This window comes from Microcebus murinus, chromosome 6 (genome assembly GCF_040939455.1).
Source record: "Microcebus murinus isolate Inina chromosome 6, M.murinus_Inina_mat1.0, whole genome shotgun sequence".
Classification (NCBI taxonomy): domain Eukaryota; kingdom Metazoa; phylum Chordata; class Mammalia; order Primates; family Cheirogaleidae; genus Microcebus; species Microcebus murinus.
In genome coordinates this window covers 100,752,771-100,775,826 of record NC_134109.1, presented here as the reverse complement: position 1 = coordinate 100,775,826, position 23,056 = coordinate 100,752,771, and the positions used below count along the sequence as shown (strand labels likewise).

At 40.2% G+C, this 23,056-nt stretch overlaps 1 protein-coding gene across 2 annotated transcripts; it reads left to right on the top strand.

Annotated features, from left to right (window-relative positions):
* Positions 1-544: 544 nt before the first annotated feature.
* Positions 545-21,709, top strand: SPG21 (SPG21 abhydrolase domain containing, maspardin). 2 transcript variants are annotated; one of them, XM_012758706.2, is made up of 9 exons: positions 545-795; positions 5,851-5,937; positions 8,107-8,268; positions 11,470-11,550; positions 13,109-13,254; positions 15,613-15,721; positions 16,672-16,779; positions 19,514-19,654; positions 20,988-21,709. In XM_012758706.2, the coding sequence occupies exons 2-9, from the start codon at positions 5,875-5,877 to the stop codon at positions 21,102-21,104; spliced, it is 927 nt and encodes a 308-aa protein (XP_012614160.1). In that variant the 5' UTR covers positions 545-795; positions 5,851-5,874; the 3' UTR covers positions 21,105-21,709. The 2 variants fall into 2 exon arrangements, with proteins under 2 accessions (XP_012614160.1, XP_012614161.1); XM_012758707.3 differs by lacking the exon at positions 545-795 and adding an exon at positions 2,998-3,145.
* The last annotated feature ends 1,347 nt before the right edge of the window (positions 21,710-23,056 follow it).

Genomic DNA, 23,056 nt, shown 5'->3' with positions numbered 1-23,056 from the left:
ACCCGCAATTATTTGACCAAAAAAAGGAGTCGTGATGTCTGCAACAGCTTGCTTAAGAACAATGATTATAAATGCATTAATATTCTCTATGCCTTTAAGGGCGAAGTGATGAAGGAATGAGGAGGCTGGGTGGGAGTGTGTTGCCAGCAATCCCCAGAACGTCAGCACAGGCTGGAAAAGGAGGTGAGGGCTTTGGTTGTACCAAAGGGGAAAAAATCTTACCAAGAAAAGAGTACAGGAACCCCTGTTCACCAAAGCCTGGAACCCAAAGGTGTCCCCTCAATGCTTTACACGACGGAGAGGACGCGAACTGAAAGCAGAAGCAGGTCCCAAGGGGCCAGGCACCCTCTTCTAACACTCCCACAACTTTCTCCTGGGTGCCCACGTCATGCAGGTAAACACAGCCGCACCTAAAGAAACTCCCACCTCCATTCCAATCCAGCGGTCACGCCGTCGCCCACTCTCCCCGTCGTCATAGTGACCGCCAGAGCCCCGCAGCCCCGCCCCTTCCTCGCGACGTGGCCCCGCCCCCTTCCGAACCCGGAAGCGGGAGGCTCGCGCCCGCAGAGCGGACGGTTCGGGAGGAGGGAGCGCGGCGGCCCAGTCTCGTCAGGCCGCGCGCCCCGCCCCTCAGAGGCCCGCCTCCCGCGCGCCCTCCGCTCGCTGTGCCAGCGGGTCCCGACGCTCCGGCCGCCACCCCCGCCCCGGCCCGGCCGCCTCCACGGTCCGCGCCGGTAGTGGAGCGAAGAGGCGCCTTGGGGAGGAGGGAAAGAGACGTGGGGGCGGCCACGGCAGGTGAGGGGTGGGCGAGGCCCTGGGAAGCGCGTGTGTGGGTGTGCGGTGAGGGGGGTGTTGTGGGTGGGTGTGTATACAGCGAGCGCTGCTGGCTCTGTCGGTGTGACTTTGTGCGTGTGGCTCTGAGTGGGCCGGTCCATGTGACCGTGCACGTGATCACATACCCCTGTGTGTGCCTGAGGCCGAGCCTGAGCTCGTAGGGGTGGTCCGTGTGCCAGTGCCCCTGCCTTTGTGTGGCTGTCACCAGAGGGGCTGGTGAGGCGCTGTGTGTGCGTCTCCGGGGAGGCGGGGGCGCGGCTGAACCAGGGCATCCTTCTGTAATCGTGATGGGTTCATCCTGGGGCCGCACGGCTGCAGCCCAGGAACATTTTTTTTTTTTCTTTCCATAACTTTTAAGAACAGACACCAGTTATTTTGGAGATTGCACTTCAGCCTGAAAGTGACGAATGTCTTTGTCATTGCTCAGTAGGGGGAGGCGTGAGGCTTGTGAATGGGGAAATAAGGAAAGTAGCAGGGTCAGTCTCACTTTTCCTCGTTTCATTTGCCTGGAGAGTTGTAAGTTAGACATTTGTGCTACTGCTTTGTCTCCACCTACAATGGTCCGGCTCCTGTTCGTACAAAGATTCAACAGACTGAGGAGTAACTTAATAGCTGTGTCCAAATTCCGAAAGCTTTTGTACCAACAGCATGAAAAGGTGTCACATGAGATGTCAAATAGGCAGCTTTTCTGCCCATGAGATTTAGAGATAATGGAATGGTTCTTGAAGAAAAGAGGAATAACTCTTCAGAGATCTAAAAGGGGATAGCTACCTACAGTTCAGATATGGTGAGGGATGTAGACATGCATTAAAAAACTACTTGAGGCCAGGTGCGGTGGCTCACACCTGTAATCCTAGCACTCTGGGAGGCTGAAGCAGGAAGATTGCTTGAGGTCAGGAGTTTGAGACCAGCCTGAGCAAGAGCAAGACCCCATCTCTACAAAAAATAGAAAAAATTAGCCGGGTGTGGTGCCGCATAGCTGTAGTCCCAGCTACTTGGGAGGCTGAGGCAAGGGCTGATCGATCACTTGAGCCCAGGAGTTTGAGGTTGCTGTGAGCTAGGCTGATGCCATGGCACTCTAGCCCCGGGCAACAGAGTGAGACACTGTCTCAAAAAATAAATAAATAAATAAAAAGCCACTTGAATTGCTTAGAGACTCACAGGTTCTAATATTTGTTATTACTGATATTAATAATCACAAATTACTGATATTAATAATCACAAACTGTCTATATTTAGATCAACTATAGATTGAGATAAAAGAGCAGAAACCTCTGGCCAGTTAAGCTGGTTATGTGACTTAAAACATTTGTAAAGGTGATTTTATTGACTTTATATATATATATATTTTTTTTTTTTTTTTGAGACAGAGTCTCACTTTGTTGCCCAGGCTAGAGTGAGTGCCATGGCGTCAGCCTAGCTCACAGCAACCTCAAACTCCTGGGCTCAAGCAATCCTACTGCCTCAGCCTCCCAAGTAGCTGGGACTACAGGCATGCGCCACCATGCCCGGCTAATTTTTTGTATATATATTAGTTGGCCAATTAATTTCTTTCTATTTATAGTAGAGACGGGGTCTCGCTCTTGCTCAGGCTGGTTTCGAACTCCTGACCTCGAGCAATCCGCCCGCCTTGGCCTCCCAGAGAGCTGGGATTACAGGCGTGAGCCACCGCGCCCGGCTGATTTTATTGACTTTAAACTGGCAGATTCTGTTGAAACCCTGAGGGACAGGTGCACACTCACAACTGGCAGTTTTTATTGTCCAGCACAAGGGCCATGGAGGACCAGGTGTCCATAGCTCACTGGAAGAGGAGTTTCCTTAGGCAAGATTAAGACTAATCTCTGTTGCCATTTTCCCACCAGCATGAACAGGTGCTTTTGTTTTTGTGAAGAACTAAATCATGAGAGATCAAATCAGTGTTGAGCTCATGGTTCACATTCTTTCTTATTTAGTATTGACCAGTTTCGTCGCAATCTCAGCCTTCTTTGCCATATATGGAATGTTCCTCTTGTGACTTGGAAAAGTATACTCCTTTAGTGGATGAAAGAGAGCTAGAACAAACTTCTTTTCATAACACTCAGCTGCTTTCCCTATGCAGCAGTGAGCTTTTTTCACTTAGACGTCAGTTGGTCAGATGCAACATTTGGTATCCATTTTATCTTTCATGTACTGCCAAACTAGCACAAGTGTTAAATCACTTGTCTCTACAAAAATTTAGTCACAGCTGGGTGGAATCTCTCCATCCGGCAAGATTAGTTATATAACATGTTATAATACTGAGGTGGTCGTGAATTAATACTGAGGACTATTGGTAAGGAACATCTTTCTACTTACTGGTATGGGAAATAGGTGGATGACTTGAGTGAATTTGTGTGCCTGTGTATTTGTATGGTAGTTTGGTCTGTGCATTAGAATGGATTCCAAAGCTATGAATAATTCAGTTTATCCTAAGTCTGATGACTATAGTAGCAAACTTTCTGTAATTGGCTAAGGTGTTTTATAAATCTATTGAGTAGACTTTTTTTGCTAAACTTGTTTTTCATATTCCTCCTGTAAAAATAGGGTAATTGTTTCTAGTAATGCAATACCAGGAAATTCCTCCATTAGGAAATTTTTAGATGATATGGGAGTATTTCAAGTGTGTCCAGGTAGAAAATATTCCAGAATTAACTATATGTGCTAATTGCTTTCGATTAAAAGTAACAACCAGCTTAGAGAAGGGCTGTAGTTAAAATGGCTTAGATTTTTAACATGTTAATATTTAAGATAAAATGGGTATACAAAGAATGATTTTTTTTATTGCAGTATGAATACATCTATGCACATTGATTTTCAGCATAAGACTAGCTGATGATTTTCTTGGTACTTTAAAGCAATTTGTGATTTTTAACAAACTTTTCTAAAAGCACTCTCTTAGTTTTGAGAGAAGAAACCACTATTACAATGTCAATGTTGTAAATCAAGTTCAATATTAGAATGTCTATATTTACTGTTTCCTTGAGGTTCAGCTTGGTGACTCTCTCAGGTAGCAATTGAGCTACTGAGGGCTCTAGGGGAGCAGATCTCAGGGGCAATGAGGAAAAATTCCATTGAGTTTAGTATCCCCTGCTCCTTGTTAGTCTAGAGAACATTCCCTAAAATGACACTTCAGAGTCAGCCCAGGAGTTAAGTCCTGGAGTCTCAAACTTACCTCAGCCGTGTCAGGAATCTAGGCTTGCTCTTGAGGTAGATGGCATGGTGCAAAGCAAGTATTTGAATCCTTCCCAGCTGATGGGTAGAATCCCTCACTTGAATAAGAATCAGCAACAGGGAACTATAATTTCAGTTTCCTGTTAGAATATAGCACAGATCCCTAAGCAAGAGGGGCAGGCTTTAAATTGAAGGTGCTTAAGCAGTCCAAAGCTCACAGATGCCAGGGTTAGAAGGGACTCTAGATGGTCTAGTTCATTCTCCTTAATCAACAGATAATGCCTGCTGTGTGCCAAGCACTGCTCTAGACTTTGGGGATACAGTGTGAAACAGTCATAGATAAGAAAACAAACCCAAAAGGGTCATGTCTTACCCAAGGTCACAGAGCTATAAAAACTAGAAGTCACTAAGCTTACAACAAAAGGCCACACATTTTTTTCTAAAGGCCAGTGTTTTGTTTCATTGCTAGTTATTGTGCCCTCAAGTTTATATGATAGATCTTTCAGAGGACATTGTGTAACTTTTAATCACATCAATATGAAAGGCAGATTTGCCTGTATTTTATATTAAGAACTACACATGAGTTTCTGAAGTTATGTTCCTTTAGAGTTAGATTTATGGTGTATTGTGAATTTATCAGGAAACAAGCTTACTTTAAAAACTACTTTCTCCAGCGTGGTCTGTTCCTTATAATTCTGTTCTGTATAATCAGACAAGAACATCTTTATTAAAATGAGTTCTTGGCTGGGCGTGGTAGTTCACACCTGTAATCCCAGGACTTTGGGAGACTGATGAAGGAGTACAGCTTGAGGCCAGGAGTTCAAGACCAGCCTGGGCAATGTAGCAAGACCCCATATCTACAAAAATTTTTAAAAAGTAGCCAGTTGTGGTGGTGTGAGCCTGTAGTCCTAGCTACTGGGGAGGCTGAGATCAGAGGATTGTTCTAGCTTAGGAATTTAAGGCTGCAGCGAGCTATGATTGTGCCCACTGCACTCCAGCCTGGCCGACAAAGTGAGACCCTATTTCTTTAAAATAAATAAATAAAATTAAAAAAAATAAAATGTGTCACAAATTCCAGCAACATAAAATAAAATAGATTCTTAAGATACTATCAAAAGATAGGTGATGGTACTGCAGTTGATTCGACTAAGACAAGCATTATGGAGTCATAAATGATCGTCCTACATCTGGTCCTAGCTCTGCAGTAGCCATGTGATCTTGGGTAAGTCTTTTAAATTTTCTTTTTTTGAGACAGGGTCTCACTTTGTTGCCCAGGCTAGAGTGAGTGCTGTGGCATCAGCCTACCTCACAGCAACCTCAAATTCCTGGGCTCAAGCAATCTACTGCCTCAGCCTCCCGAGCAGCTGCGACTACAGGCATGCGCTACCATGCCTGGCTAATTTTTTTTCTATATATATTAGTTGGCCAATTAATTGCTTTCTATTTACAGTAGAGACGGGGTCTCACTCTTGCTCAGGCTGGTTTCGAACTCCTAACCTTGAGCAATCCGCCACCTCGGCCTCCCAGAGTGCTAGGATTACAGGCGTGAGCCACCACGCCCGGCCAGTCTTTTAAATTTTCTAGACCACATTCTTCTGGAGAAACTAAGGGGGTTGGCATAATTATCTGTAAGGGCCCTCTGGTTCTGTGATTATAGCATTTCACCAAATTGTTTTCTGTAGTTTAAGTATATATGAACAAGGTAAAATAGGTCATTTCCTTGGTTTTACTTTTAAAGTATTGTTGGTATAACTAGACCAGACTCTACATTTAGTTCTGATGTAAAAATGAATTCTTGACATGAAACATCACCTGCTTTTATTTCAGGGTTAACCTCCATTTCAGCTAATCATGGGAGAGATTAAAGTCTCTCCTGATTATAACTGGTTTAGAAGTACAGTTCCCCTTAAAAAGGTATGTATGGTTTTACTACACCTCTTATTTGCAAAATCGTTTTTATGTGTGATTTAGATATTATGCCTTAGTAGTGTTTGAGAGTAAAGTTATTGCCAAGTATCATGATTCAGGGTTGCAAAGCATAAAATTCACCCCTTCCCTGCCACATGCAGTCGACTTTTGAGACTCATGCAAGAGTAAAAGTAGGTATAACTATACTTATTTCTTATAATTCCTTTTACACATCCAAACAAGCAGGTATGTGTGTACTCCTCTGTATAGTTTGGAGAAAGCTTGACAGCAACAGCATGAATAGTAAGTACAATCATATTCTATTCCTGTTCCTCAGATTTAAATTTACAGTGGGTCACATTATAGAGACTCTGTTTGCAATGACATACTCTGCCACAGTCATCCTCTGGAAGCTTTATTTGCCTGGGATGTTTGAAAATCCTAAACACTTATATCAAATTTGAGTATTGACTGACTCCTAAATTAATCCCAAATGTTTAGGGATCACACTAGATAAAGGCTATTCAAATCAGAGTAAAATCTATTGTGATTCCCTTTGCAGAAATATTAGAATACTGTGACCTTAAAATCTTCTGTGTGTCTGTTATAATCATTTTGTCAGAGTAAACAGCTGTGAAACTCTCATGCAATTTTGAATTAATCACAAAATTATTCTCTGTATATAGAAATCTAAAATACAATTCTCTAGATATAGGCAGGATACCTACTATATACCTGGCACTGTGGTAGGAAATGTGATAAACACATTTAAGTATTTATGGCTTATATTCAGAACATTTTCTGTGTTACTTTCCAGAACATTCTATATGTATTACTATTCTTCCAAATTAGATTACTGAAATAATTTCCTAGAAAATATTAGAGATTTGAACATGTTATGTCACGTGATTTTTTTTTTTACTGTAAGATTGGGATGTGTGCACTGTCAAAGGTCATTGAGAGTTTTTTTTTTACCACAGTCATAGCAAAAGAAACAAGAAAAGCAAAAAAGTGAGTGACAAAATACACAGGGCAAAAACATGAGTGTCTGAGATATGTTGTCACCATCTGTGACTTTGGGAAATCCAAAGGAAATTGTTGGGCCCCTCTAGACTTTGCCTTGCCCCATGTATGTCTGCTCCTGGTGACACCAGTTAGTTTAGTATGCTGCCACCCACAGAGTGACACTCTGGAGTCCACAGCCCTGCCAGTCAGGAGCTCTCAGAAGAACAAACCTGGAGGCCTTACATTTTTTAATATAAAATTAGCATGTATGTTGATTTGCATGGGCAAGCATCCAAGCAGTTAATGTACTTATCTAAATACCACCAAAAGTCAGCCAAGTAAAACAGAAATTAAACTAGCATGCAGTGAATAACAATAATAGCTAACACTTACTGAACATTCATATGTGCCAAGCTCTCTGCTGAGCCTTGACTTGCCTCAGCTCATTTATACTCATCTTTTCCTCCTGTTGGGTTAGGAACCACCAAATCAGGAAGATTTCTGATGACTTCCTCTTCCCCACCTGCTTTTCTCCAAAAAGCCAGTTTCTCACTGTGTCCACTTCCCACCCCCTACTGAATGGTTTGAAGAGTTCTCCCGGGGCAGTGACAGTTACGCCTGCCTCATCCCTCCTCTGTAGCAGAGGCTTGGTCTAGATCGGGTTCCTGAAACATCTCCTGAGCTGGTACCATCTCCACCTTCTACCTGGCCTCTTTCTAGAGGCAGGAGTCTTGTGTCTCCCTCAACTCTACTGTTCCTACTCTGACCCTACTGATCCCAGCCAGTCCTCTGGGCCAGCAACTGCACAGTGACTGCAGACTGCCCTCCTTGTGTACACACTCACAGAGTCAGAGTGTGGGGAAGCCTCGTACACACTTTAATGATAAAATAGATTTTTTATATTGTGGATAGAGAGGAAAATTAAAAACTGAGAGAAAACCAGCTCTGTGAAAGATTATAAAGCAGTTCTGTGGAATATTTTAAAACTGAAGAAAGAAAAAGAGACCAGAGCAGTTAGTTATGCACTGTTAATCTGATGCGATATCCAGGTTACCTTGTAACAAATGAGGGAGTCGGATTAAAATTATCAGTGAAATTATAGTGTGAAATAACAACATAAAATGCAAATTCACAAAATTTTCCATTTTTTTCTTATGACTTTCCCTCCAGATTATCGTAGATGATGATGACAGTAAGATATGGTCACTCTATGATGCAGGCCCCAGAAGTATCAGGTGTCCTCTCATATTTCTGCCCCCTGTCAGTGGAACTGCAGATGTATTTTTCCGGCAGATTTTGGCCTTGACTGGATGGGGTTACCGGGTTATAGCTGTAAGTATTACTGATTCAGTATTAAAATTCAGATCCACATTTGTGTGTTTTGTGCCTCTGTTTCTGATCAACCGTAGTAACGGACAGTTTTCTTTAACTGAGGTGAGACATTGTCTTCCTATTTTAAACTGTGGGATGAAGTCTTTTGGAGGATGCTGGTATGTGTACACAGCCGTATGGAGATTCGACAGACCTCTGTTGGCAGCCTCTCTATGCCCAGGTTTTTTTCACATTCTCTCCTGACACTCTTGTCACAACTCAGTGGAAGGGAGCTTTGTCATTTTCTCTAGATAAGGAAACTGAGGTCCAGGTCACTTTAGTAATCGCTGGGGTCACACAGCCAGTAAGTGGTGGAAGGAGGAACTAGACTCAGTCTTCGGACTCCATTTCCACTCCTCGTTTTGTCACACACTGCTTCCAGGGAGCCGAGCATGGACGTTAGACAATGAAGAGATCTGCTAACATACAGGTGACTGAGAAGCTTGCTTTTAAAGCAGATCTTTGACATTTTAGGTGAGGTTCATTAATTAGCTCATATTTTTAGCATTTGCTTAAGAATTTTTTTTTGTTTCTAGTAGAAACAAATACTGTTTTATAACTGAGTTTGATCTAAATCTAGTTTCCCACAGATCATTCTTGCATCTCCTCCTCTGAGAGAAAGGCGCATGGGGAGGGCAGTGTTGCTTGTGACTGATTTTTTTTTGCATGCTTGGACTGCGTAACGACAAACAGGAGCTTGGTCTCCTAACTTCTGAGGAAGGAGAGAGACTCTAGCTGGCAGTTGTTTCTGGGACCTGAGATACTAGCATATATCTCCTGTCGGGAGTACTGTTGTTACTATACATTTTATTTACTGTTTAAAGGAGTGAAAAATTGGATCAGATCTCTTCTCTTGGAAGTTAACTGAAAATTTCACTGGGGTTCCTACCAACTGGGGCCACAAAACAAATGGATTCCTCTTCCTTCTGACTGCCCTTCTCTTATTTGAGAAAACAGTTACCACCAGCACCCTGCCACCTGCCTCCCAGGTCTTCTTCTCTGGCTTAGTTTCTTTAACTGTTCCTCATCCGGGCATTTTGAGTCTCCGCTACATAGTCCTGCCTTGGTCTGGGTTTTCAGTGTTCCCCCTAGCCTTCTAGGAGAAGGGGGAGATAACTGCCCTCATCCCAGCCCTCTGCAGCATAACAGTGCCATTTTCAGTGGTCACTGTTGCTCACCAGGGAGGAGGAAACTGAGCAGCCCTCAAGTGTCAGTCCTATTTGGGACTGCTGTCAAACACGGACCATGTATTTATCGCTCCAGACTAGCAGGTCATGATAGATAGCCTTGGTTTCTGGCTGGATATTTCTTCTTCGCCCTCAGTGTTCTTGATGTGGGCTTTCCCTGTTTCATTAGCTAGATAGCAAATCAAGAACAGGCCAGCAGTGTCTTCATAATTACTTTGTCATCGGGATTTGATCAGAATACTCAACCCCATCCCCACTAGGTTTGGAACTTATTAGATATTTGTTGGTAACTAGCAGTTAAAATCCACAGATCTTTTTTATTTAAATTGTTATTGAGGTAATTGTAGATTTATATGCAGTGGTAAGAAACAATACAAAGAAACATTCCTTTTACACTTAAGCCCAGTTTCTCCCAATGATAACCTTTTGCAGAACTGTAGTATACTATCACAATCAGGATATTGACATTGCTACAACCCACCAAACTTTTTCAGGTTCCCCAGTTCTATCCGTAATTAATTGTGTGTATGCATTAAGTTGCAAACAATTTTATCACCTGTGTAGGGCATGGATATATATTTTTTAAAACATTCCCAAAACTTTATTTTTCATGTTCAATATTTAACAAAATGTAACATTTTTATGCACTTTAAAAATAGATGATAGTATTAAACCACTTTAGTGTTTACTTTTTCATTAGGTAGATTTTAAAATGATACAATTTAAAAATGTCAGTATTGAGAAATGTCAGAAATTACATTTAGCAACTATTTAAACCTATGAAAAATTTTAGAGTCAGTTTACAATGCTTGAGAAAAAATAGCTTTCCAGAACTCTTTTAAAGGGCACAAGAGTTAAAACAAATTGAAGACTGTTTCTGTACATGACCTGACCCCCTTAAAAATCTCTTATATCCTACTATTCTCTCCCTTGCTCAAGCCACTCTAGCCACACTTGGGCATGGATATTTTAAATTAAAGCCTTCATAAAAATACCATCCCCTTGCTTTTAGGAAAAGAAATTCTTAATTTTCTACTAGGGAGAATTTGTTCTCCATTCTTTCTCAGAATGGTGGAAGTCTTATCCACAAATAGAATTTTAATAATAAAAGTAATATATCAAATCTAAAACTATCCCAAAATTCACATGGGCAGTATCTATTCCTGTGATTTGTCAATGACAAAATGAATCTAAGTGCTTAAACAATAAGCCTATCAGATGAGTTGACAAACTAAGCCTAAGTGTATAAGAAAGCCTGAATCACTTGAGCCCAGGAGTTGGAGGTTGCAGTGAGCTATGATGATGTCACTGCACTCCAGCCTGGATGATAGACCGAGACACTTTCTCAAAAATAAAGAAAAAAGGAGAGAAAGAAAAAGTAAAAAGAAGGGCCGAGTCCCCTAAAAATGAGTTTGTGACTTGTACTTCGTTTTCCTCATCATTCTATCATTAATAGCCTACCCAGGGTCAAGTACCATACTTTTTTTTTAAAAAAGTCACAAATAAAAGAGAAGAGGAACGATTTTATTGAACACCCCATTTAAAAATGCTACCAAAAGGAGAGAGAACTCTTCTTAGAACAGATTTTATTTCCAGTTCTCCAGAGCCATAATTCAGAATGAAATTGGATTTAAAGGAAACTGGTTCTTTATTTGGGGGGTTCTGCTCTATTCATCCTTGAATATCAGACATTCTCAGCTATTTAGAAAGGGAATTGATGTGAATTGAAATTTTTATTCACATAGTATCACTACAGTGTGGCTTTTTATTATCTTAATTTTGGTCTTTTAAGTAAAGTGTGAATTATGAAGTTTAGCAGAAAGTAAGAGCTTATTTTCACATGTTTTAAATAAGGAACAGAGCTTGGGCAAATGAGAAATGCTATTATGTCAATCCTAAACTTTTCAAATATATGAGTTGCAGTTTTACCTTTAAAATTTTTAAAATAAATTTAAAATTATTGTTATTATTTCAGTTGCAGTATCCAGTTTATTGGGACCATCTTGAATTCTGTGATGGATTCAGAAAACTTTTAGATCATTTACAATTGGATAAAGTGAGTACCTTGGAATTAATTACAGATGTGTGATTTTAATGCAACATTTATATTGTAAAGCCTGATATTGTCTTTTATTTTTATTCTTTTTATCTTTTTAGAGACAGGGTCTCACTTTGTGGCCCACGATGGTGTATAGTGGTCCAGTCATAGCTTACTGCAATCTCAAACTCCTGGGCTTGAGTGATCCTACTGCCTCAGCCTCCCGAGTAGCTGGGACTATAGGTGCATACCACCATGCCAAACTAATTTTTCTGGTTTTTGTAGAAACAAGGTCTCACTATATTTCTCAGGCTGGTCTTGAGCTCCTGGCCTTAAGTAATTCTCCTGCCTTGGCCTCCCAAAGTGCTGGGATTACAGGCATGAGCCACCACACCCAGACATCTTTTATTTAATAACAGCTTTATTGCAATATAATTCACATACCATACAATTTACCCTTTTACAGTATATAATCAGTGTTTTTTTAGTATATTCACAGGTATGTGCAATCATCACCACTGTCAAGTTTAGGACATTTTTTTTATCCCAAAAAGAAATCCCATTTTTATTAGCAGTCATTCCCCATCTTCTGTCTTCCTCACCTTGCAACCTACTCTGCTTTCCGTCTCTGTGGATTTGCCTACTCTGGATATTTTACATAAATGGAATCATATGATATGTGTGGCCTTTTGTGACTGGCTTTTTTCATTTAGCATTATGTTGTTGAGGTTCGTTCATGTTGAGGCACGAGTCAGTACTTCATTTCTCTTGATGGCTAAATAATATTTGAATGAATATACCGTATTTTGTTTATCAGTTCATCAGCTGATGCACATTTGAGTTGTTTCCACTTTTTGGCTAGCATGAATAACCCTGCTGTGAACGTTCATATATAAGATTTTATGTTGACATATATTTTCATTTCTCTTAGGTATGTACCTAAGAGTGGAATTACTGAATCATAGTTTTCTTAAACAAACTATATAAGTGGTTTCATTTTATAATGCCATCTTAATTTTTTTTTTAACTTGTATGATTTGGATGTACAGTTGTATTGTTTTCTTGATGGGGTTTATAAATTGCATTTAAATAAATACAGTATTTCCAGCTGGGTGTGGTGGCTCACGCCTGTGATCCTAGCACTCTGGGAGGCCAAGCGGGAGGGTTGTTTGAGACTAGCCTGAGCAAAAGTGAGACCCCCGTCTCTACTAAAAATAGAAATTAGCCAGACAACTAAAAGTAGAAAAAATTAGCGAGCATGGTGGCACATGCCTATAGTCCCAGCTACTCAGGAGGCTGAGGCAGAAGGATTGCTTGAGCCCAGAAGTTTGAGGTTGCTGTGAGCTAGGCTGACACCATGGCACTGTAGCCCAGGCAACAGAGCGAGACTCTGCCTCAATCAATACATACATACATATAGCATTTCCTAAATTTCTAATTGCTGTAGATACTTTAGTCTCTTGGCTAGTGATGACATTATATTCTGTGGTTAGTGATAATTGAAGCAATTTTTTTGATACTCATGTTCAGGATTGATCAGTATTTTAGAATCTGCCTTATGATTTTTTATAATTAGGTTCATCTTTTTGGGGCTTCTTTGGGAGGTTTTTTGGCCCAGAAATTTGCTGAATATACTCACAAATCTCCCAGAGTTCATTCCCTCATCCTCTGCAATTCCTTCAGTGACACCTCTATCTTCAACCAAACTTGGACTGCAAACAGGTAAGAACATAAACATTAGGCCAAAATTCTTCTTATTTTTGTTCAGCGAAGTTTTGAAAATGTTGGCTTTGGGGTTTTTTGGTGCAGTAGGAAGGGAAGGCTTGTATTTAGTTGTTTTCTGCAGCTTCCTTGGCTTTTAACCACTTTGGTACAGCGCTCACCGGCCTTGAAACCTTGCCCACAGCCGGCACTCATAGTCGACGCTTGGCTGTGCACGCTCATCTTTGGGTATCGACTATAGTCAATGCTCATACTGAAGTGGTTAAAATTATAAACAATTATCTTTGCAAAAGAGAAGGATTGAATGAACTCTAAGTTTGATTCTTCCCATTACTTTAAATTACTGTTTAATTTTGTTTAATGTACATTCATACACTTTCACTGTTTCTCTTCAGTGTGTCCGTATGGCTAATATGTGTTCTGTTTGTCCCACTTATTTTGTATGAACAGTTCTGTGTATTGACTAACACAGTTTCATTAGGCATTTGCCTTTTTCCTATTCTTCATTATGTTCTACAGTATATCTTTGTATAATTACTGTTTTCCTTCCCTTTCTGGGTTATTTCCATGAGGTATATTCCCCAAATGGAAGGACTAGAACATTTATTCCATCAGCAGATGTTCTGCACATCATGACACTTGCTGTTACTCTGCTCTTCAGAAAGAGAAATGGTGGAAATGCTTTAGGGGCAACCAGTGGGGTGCCTCTTTCCTCAGAACCATCCCTTTATTGATTTTATCATTTTAGTTAGTTTGATAGATATCTAAAGCTGGCTTACTGTGCACTCTTTCATTGCTAGCAAGGCTGGGGTCGACCCTAAAAAAAAAGCCCAGTGACTAAACATATATGTATGATCAGGTTAGTTTTCAAATAATGTTACATTTAATAGATAAATGTTGTTTGCATGGTTTCACATCTTCTTAAAATTGTACTCTGATATTTTTGAGACCTTTTCCTGATGTTATCTCACTAGTTTACTGAGAATTCATAAACCAATTTCTTGTATACATTAGCTACATACAAATACTTCCTGTCCAGATGATGCACTAAAGCTCATTGATTATTTTCAGTGATTTTGTATTGTTCTACTTGCCAGAATGCCAAGACTGTACCCATTTAGTTTGTGCTTTTGCACAAAATAAATCAGCTATTTTTTTAAATCAGATATCTGAGTGCGGATACAGGAGTAAGCAAAGCCAACAGGGTCTACCCCTTACAGAGCACACTTAGACATTATTACCTTTAAAGGATAAGAAAGAGGTAGGGGTGGGAGAGAACTTAGAAAGTTAACTGAAAGTTGGCCGAGTGGTCCTTCTGAGGGAAGCTCAACTTCCAACAAGGCCATTCCAATGAGAATAAGCATCAGAAGGTGGTCTGCACCTTTTGTAAGTAATTTTCAGCATAGGTTTAGAGACATTAGTGTTTATCTTCCATGACAACTCACAGCAGTTGAAATTAGTGGAATAAATATCAACTAAAAATCATATATAGAAATCCATAACAATCAAATTGCCTTGCATTAGTCTAATTGAATCTAATAGTAGCAAATTTGGGGAGATGCAGTAACTTTCATATTGATATTTTGAAATATTTTGAAGTATCAGTTAAAAAATGGTATCAACTGGAAGGAAGGAATATTTCTATTAATACTCAGTTTTCCAAAGGGATTAGTTTAATCATTGGAAATAAGGCCAATTAGGAAAAAAGAATCTTAGAATCATGAGACTGTCTACTTCAGTAAAGGTATTTTGCAGTGTTAAATTTAATAATTATTCTAAATCCTCCAATAAGGGTTTAATTATATTAAGTAAGCCATAACTCTTTGGAATCTTGGAAAAGTGTGTTTAAGAACTAGATGCTGGGCCAGGCACGGTGGCTCATGCCTGTAATCCTAGCACTCTGGGAGGCTGAGGTGGGCAGATTGTTTGAGCTCAGGAGTTCAAGATCAGCCTGAGCAAGAATAAAACCCTATCTCTACTAAAAAAAAAACAATATAGAAAGAAATTAGCTGGACAACTAAAAATATATAGAAAAAATGAGCTGGGCATGGTGGCGCATGCCTGTAGTCCCAGCTACTCGGGAGGCTGAAGCAGTAGGATTGCTTGAGCCCAGGAGTTTAAGGTTGCTGTGAGCTAGGCTGACACCACAGCACTCTAGCCAGGGCAACAGAGTGAGACTCTGTCTCAAAAAAAAAAAAAACAACTAGATGCTGAGCTCTTTGAAGGAAGGGATTAGGTCTTTTTATCTCTAGATCCCAAGTACCTAGCTAATACAAAGCTTCAATGTTGAATGAATATTTGCCATTCATGTGTAGTCTTAGAAGTTTACATTATCAGATCTTTGTCTTTGTTTTACAGCTTTTGGCTGATGCCAGCATTTATGCTCAAAAAAATAGTTCTCGGAAACTTTTCATCTGGCCCAGTGGACCCCGTTATGGCTGACGCCATTGATTTCATGGTGGACAGGGTAAAGATCGTGGCACTGGGGTGGGAACACATTGTACTGGGAATTTTCACATCTACGTGGTTCCAGAAGATACATCTGTCTCATTGAGTATGTATTAGAGGTATTTGTTAGGCAATCTTCCATACTAACTTTAATACATCTGAACATATATTATTGTGGCTAAGGGCTTGCCTATTAATATATTAGTGTTTTCCACCAGCTGTTTATCAAAATCACTTGGGTGAGCTTTCAAAAATATAGACTCGCCTGGTCTGAAGGTAGTGAGTTATCTCACTTGATTGTTCACAGTCAGGTATAGATTAAACTGCTTGTTCTACTACTTTCCCCCCTCTTCACTACTGCACTTGACTAGTCTTAAAAAAAAAAAAAAAATACAGATTCCAAGGCCTTACACCAGACCATCCAACTGGAATCCCTCCATCCCTCTCCAGGTGTGGGATCTGGGAATCTTTATTTTTAATTTATACCACTTCCCCAGCCCACTGAGTAAATCTGATGAACCAGGTCTATAGGCTTGTATTAGGAACAGCTGAGCTAGATAATTTCCAAAGTCTCTTCCAGCTCTAAGATCCTTGAAGGTTTATCTGTTACCTTTGAGCTATAGGAACTGGCTTGCTGCCCACAGGTACCTGGTTGAAACAGGCAGTCTAGATTGAGGGCTGTAGGTAGTCAGGTTTAATTTGTGGAATCCTATCCAGGTTCCCAGAATAGAAAAATGCCACCACTTTCTGAGAAGCCCAGTTCAGGGTCTCTCAAATAAATTGTGTTTCCTCATTGGTGACTTTTCTGGCCGCCCTGCACATGACACCACCTTTAAAGGCATAAATGTCTTGGAATGCTGGCATTCTAAAAAAATAAAATAAAATAAAGGCATAAATGTTATCTGTGGATTTAATGTAAATGTGAAAAAAAATTATTTCCAACACTGTACTTGTGTTTTCTTCCTGCAGTTGGAAAGTTTGGGTCAGAGTGAACTTGCTTCAAGACTTACCCTGAATTGTCAAAATTCTTACGTGGAACCTCATAAAATTCGGGACATCCCTGTAACCATTATGGATGTAAGCTTCCTTTTTAGTAAAATATATATGTCAAGAACCTCCATATGATTATTTTATAATTTTCAATGTGCCTCTACAAATGCTGCCTTGGATTTTGTTCTCACCCTCCAGCTTTCTCAATTCCAAAATAATCTGTTTATTGCTTATCTTGGATTTTTTTCCTGTTGAGAGTAACACCATTGAAATCAAAATAAATTTAAACAAACATGGGAATTTTAACCCATTTTGATGTATTTTTACTGTTCTCATCAACAGATATTGCACTTTAGCTATTACTCATCTGGGCAGCAAAAAGAAGCTGCCTCGTGAGGGCAGAGAATCAAGAATTCCACAAGGTCTAATTAGCACAAAAGTTTCTTATTTTTTAAAATTGCAGTAAAATGTACATTTAAAAAATCTACAATTTTAGGCCGGGCACTGTGGCTCACGCCTGTAATTCTAGCTCTTGGGAGGCCGAGGCGGGCGGATTGCTCAAGGTCAGGAGTTCAAAACCAGCCTGAGCAAGAGCGAGACCCCGTCTCTACTATAAACAGAAAGAAATTAATTGGCCAACTGATATATATATAAAAAATTAGCCGGGCATGGTGGCACATGCCTGTAGTCCCAGCTACCCGGGAGGCTGAGGCAGAAGGATCACTCGAGCCCAGGAGTTTGAGGTTGCTGTGAGCTAGGACGCCACGGCACTCACTCTAGCCTGGGCAACAAAGCGAGACTCTGTCTCAAAAAAAAAAAAAAAAAAATCTACAATTTTAACCATTTTTAAGTATACAGTTCAGTGTCATTAAGTATATTCATGTTGTGCAACTGTCACTGCCATCCATTTCCAGAACTTTTTCATCATTCTAAGAAGAAACTCCATACCCATACTCCATTCCCTTTCTTCTCCTCCAACAATCTATTTTCTGTTTCTGCGAGTTTGACTATTCTAGGAACCTCATATAAGTAGAATAATACAGTACTTACCCTTTTGTGTGGCTTGTTTTATTTAGCATAATATTTTCAAGATTTGTCCCAAAATGTGTGTTACACGTGTCAGAATGTCATTCCTTTTTTAAGGCTGAAGAATATTCCATTGTTTGTACATACGATATTTTGTTTATCCATTCATCTGTCAAGAGACATTTGGGTTGTTTCCAGCTTTTGGCTATTGTTAATGTTAATGTTATTGTTAATGTTTCTATGAATATTGATATAAGAGTATCTGTTTGAGTCTCAGCTTCTAATGCTTTTGGTATATACCTATAAGTAGAATTGCTGGAATTTACAGTAATTACATGTTTAACTTTTTGAATAAATGGCATACTGTCTTCCACAGTGACTGTACCATTTTACATTCCCACCAGCAATGCACAAGGGTTCCAACTTCTGCACATCCTGGACAAAACTTGTTATTTTCTGGGGTTTTTTGTTAATATTCATCCTAATGGATGTAAAGTGGTATCTCACTACGGTTTTAACTTTTTTTAAAATCACATAACTACTTTATGTTGCCTCATAAATGGATTTGTTCCTAAATTCAAATAATGTGGTATTTCTATGAATTGATTTTTTTCAAGTAATTATCCATTACAATCATATAAACAATAACTTATTCTGTACTATAATCACTGCATTCTGACATTTACCATGACATAGAGCAAGCTTGTCAATGGTCCTCACAGTGTCTTTGCTCTGCCTGCCCTTTCAAAGCTGTGCGCACCACCTGGGTTCATGGCCACTGGAAACTGCCTACAAGTTTTTGTTGGAGATGCATTTAAACACACACATATGTATATATATATTAAAAATATATGTTATATATAAATATATATTTGCTTCTTTTAAATTACTTTTTGAAAAACATTTTTGCATGTGTTATAAAAACATGAATTTGTATATATCTTGAAAGATGTCTAGAATCATACACTCTAAACTGCCATCAGGGGCTTCCCTAAGAAAGGATTTGGACTTTTTATCTTGTACTCTTTTTACCTTATACTCTTTATTTATTTTTTTGAGACAGAGTCTCACTTTGTTGCCCAGGCTAGAGTGAGTGCCCTGGCGTCAGCCTAGCTCACAGGAACCTCAAACTCCTGGGCTCAAGCGATCCTCCTGCCTCAGCCTCCCGAGTAGCTGGGACTACAGGCATGTGTCACCATGCCCAGCTAATTTTTTCTATATATATTAGTTGGCCAATTAATTTCTTTCTATTTACAGTAGAGACGAGGTCTCACTCTTGCTCAGGCTGGTTTCAAACTCCTGACCTCGAGCAATCCGCCCGCCTCAGCCTCCCAGAGTGCTAGGATTATAGATATGAGCTACTGTGCCTGGCCACTTATACTCTTTAAATGTTTTTATACTTTTTAAATGTTTTCACTGAGTATATATATGATATACAGTTGTTTTTAACTGATAATAAACGGAAAAGTTCTTTTGGGGTTTCATGATTTTTTTGAAATTAATTGGCATTTTCCATGATTGTTTACTATTAATATTCTGCTAATTTAGTTAGTTGTATTTGAGGAAAAAGGTTGACTCCACCACCGCCCCCCAAAGTGCAAGAGACACTTGGCAGCAAATCTTTAGCTAATGTCTTAGGTTGGAGTTAGAAGTCACCAGGGATCAGCACGAGGAGGTGGCTCAGGCTGCTGAGGGCTCAGTCTTGTGTTTTCATGAGAAAGGAATGTGTGGGCTAACAATCTAAAAAGAACATATTAACATACCAGGAGATTTCAGCTTTGTGGTTTTTTAAAAGGTGTTTGACCAGAGTGCACTTTCAACTGAAGCTAAAGAAGAAATGTACAAGCTGTATCCCAATGCCCGAAGAGCTCACCTTAAAACAGGAGGCAATTTCCCGTACCTGTGTAGAAGCGCAGAGGTGAATCTTTATGTCCAGGTAAGTCCCAGCTTGGAGCTTAAAGCACTCTGAACCCGAAATGTATGGTTTATAATATAAAGCTTTTTAAATTTTTTTATAGTAGGGTAAAGGAATAAGGGAACTACAGAATTCATTATAGGAATGAGGCATTGACTTGATAAAAGTGCCCAACTGGACTACATATATAATTTTTTTACATATACAATTTGTAGGAGAATTCAGACAGGAGCATTGGATATTCCTGGGTGACCCTCTGTCCACCATCACTTTTCCAAGAAGAGCAGGCCTGTACCCACACACTGAGATAGCTGCTGGTGCCATGTGACCTGCCTCCTAGACACACTGAATTTAACCAAAGCAAGATACCAGACCTAAATGGGCTCAGTTTGAGTCCTATGAAGAGGCTTCTTGATCTAATTTTAATGCCTTAAAAAAAAAAAAAAAAAAAAAAAACAACAAACACCACCTCTTCATACTTTACCTAAATGGGTAATAGCACAGTGGAGAAAAGTGATTGCTTTGACAGTTTGACAGGAAGTATCAAGAGCCTTAAAAACCAGTCACATCCTTTGATCCTGCCATCCACTTGTAGAAATAAATCCTAAAGACAGGATCCTAAACATAGAAAACTTGATGCCCAGAGATATTCATTGCAGCATTAGTCATAGTAGCAGAAAACTGTAAGGTCGCAACTCACAGCAACAGAAGGGAAGCAGCATGCTGCCAAAGATGTCTGAGGATGGGAGTGGGGAGGAGGGGATGGCTATAGACACACCTAATGGGTGCGGTGCACACTGTCTGGGGGATGGACACGTTTGAAGCTCTGACTCAGGTGGGGCAAAGGCAATATATGTAACCTAAACATTTGTACCCCTGTAATATGCTGAAATTAAAAAAAAAATGTCTATAAGGAGACTTTGTAGGAACTTGGAGAAGTATAAAACATTTACCTACCTGTGGTGATGTTTTCCTACCAGGCTTTTTATTTTTTGAGACAGAGTATCACTTTGTTGCCCAGGCTAGAATGAGTACGGTGGCGTCAGCCTAGCTCACAGCAACCTCAGACTTCTGGGCTCAAGCCGATCCTCCTGCCTCAGCCTCCCGAGTAGCTGGGACTACAGGCCACCATGCCCAGCTAATTTTTTTAATATATTTTAATTGGTCAATTAATTTCTATTTTTAGTAGAGACAGGGTCTTGCTCTTGCTCAGGCTGGTTTCGAACTCCTGACCTTGAGCAATCCGCCTGCCTCAGCCTCCCAGAGTGCTAGCCTACCAGGCTTTTTATATAAGGCAGTACCCACTTTACTTTGTAATACAGCCATTTAAAGTAATGATTCTGTGTTCCGACAGATACATTTGCTGCAATTCCATGGAACCAAATACGCAGCTATTGACCCATCAATGGTCAGTGCCGAGGAGCTTGAGGTGCAGAAAGGCAACCTCACTGTCAGCCAGGAGGAGCAGTAGTGGCTTTCGCTGTCCGTGATGAGTTGATCCCAGCGCGTTCTCATACAATCGGCGACGTCAGTACCTGCCAGCAGCCTCTGCCTTCAGCTTCGTCGGGCTCACCGGTTCTCACTGTGTTTTGGAAGCAGGACTGATGGTCATCTTCGTGACAGGCGACAGCCCCCGTAAGCCAGCGTAACTGTTCTCTCTTCTAATTTTATTAGCTTTTGGATTTGAAGAAGTACTTTTGAAGATTCCTATTTTAAGGACTGTGCAAATTTTGCTACCAGAAGTCTTCCTGTGTTCTTAAGTGAATGTTAATTTCTGAGGTTTGGGATTTTGTGGTGTTTTTTTCTTTTCTCTTTTCTTTCCTTTTCCTTTCTTCCTTCTTTTTTTTATATTATTTGCTGTAAATGCTGCATATCCAGATTGTATATCAGAAGGACACTGGTTATTTTTATGCTTTCTTGGGTATAACCATTCTCAAAGTGCCACGGCTAGCACCCCACTGTTTGCTCTCCCCCAATCAACTACTTTTAATTTCCAATTAAGCAAATTGTTTTGAGTGTTAGTTGTCTAGTTTCTAGATATTACAGTTATTTGGAATAAAAGTTTAATTTCAGTAAGTTGCTTTTGTGATTATTTTGTGATTATGTTGCCCAACTGGCCTACACACGGGACTTCCTGAGAAGCAGGCCATGGTTTTTGCCAATTCTGTATAACTTTGGGGAAGTTACTTAATCTCCCTAAAGTATGGTTTGTTCATAACAGAATAACAGTATCATGTATTGAGCTGTTATTATGTGTCAGGTACTTTTTGTATCTTCTTTCTTTCCTCCTGAGTGGAAATTTTTAAACACACAAAGTAGAGAAAATAATATAATGAACTATGTCCCTATCACCCAGCTTCAAAAATTATCAAGTAGGTCAGGCGTGGTGGCTCACGCCTATAATCCTAGCACTCTGGGAGGCCGAGGCGGGCAGATTGCTTGAGGTCAGGAGTTCGAAACCAGCCTGAGCAAGAGCAAGACCCCATCTCTACTAAAAATAGAAAGAAATTAATTGGCCAACTAATATATAGAGAAAAAATTAGCCGGGCATGGTGGCACATGCCTGTAGTCCCAGCTACTTGGGAGGCTGAGGCAGGAGGATTGCTTGAGCCCAGGAGTTTGAGGTTGCTGTGAGCTAGGCTGATGCCACGGCACTCACTCTAGCCTGGGCAACAAAGCGGAAAAAAAAAAAAATTATCAACTCACAGGCAGTCTGGTTTCTTCTTTTAACCTACCCTCACTTCTTCCACATATGTACCTGTTGCTGGATTATTTTAAAGCAATTTCTGATGTCATATCATTTCATCTGTAAAGATTTCTGTGTGTACCTTCAAGACATAGCCTTAATATCATTATCACACTTAAAAATTTACCACTAATTCTTTCATATCATCTGATATCCAGTCTATGTTCCCATTCACAATTATCCCATAAATGTTTTTTATAATTGACTTATTCCAATTAGATTCCATGTAAAGTCCGCATTTGATTGAAATGTCTCTTAAGTCTCTTTTAAACTACAAGTTCCTCTTCCATTTTTTTCATCCTGTATATTGAATGAAGAAACAGGCTCATTTGCCCTGTGGTTGCCCCACAGTCTGGATTTGCCTGACTGCAGTCTCCTGGTGTCCTTCAGCTTGTTTCTCCATCCCTGCTATCTCCCATAAACTGGCGGTTACATCTACAGGCTTGATGAAGCGCAGTCTTTTTGGCAGGAACACTTCCTAGGTGGGGCTGTGTGCCTCCTGTGGGTGTCACCTCATAATGTCTGGTTGTGTCAAGGTGTCACGACTGCTGGGCGGATTCAGGCGTCAGCCTGATTGAGCTGGTTTAGCTGCCATTGCTGATCATTGCACAGATGTGTCATTTCACTAGGAGTTGCAGGACCATAATGACACTCTAATTTTTATCATTCCTTCTGTA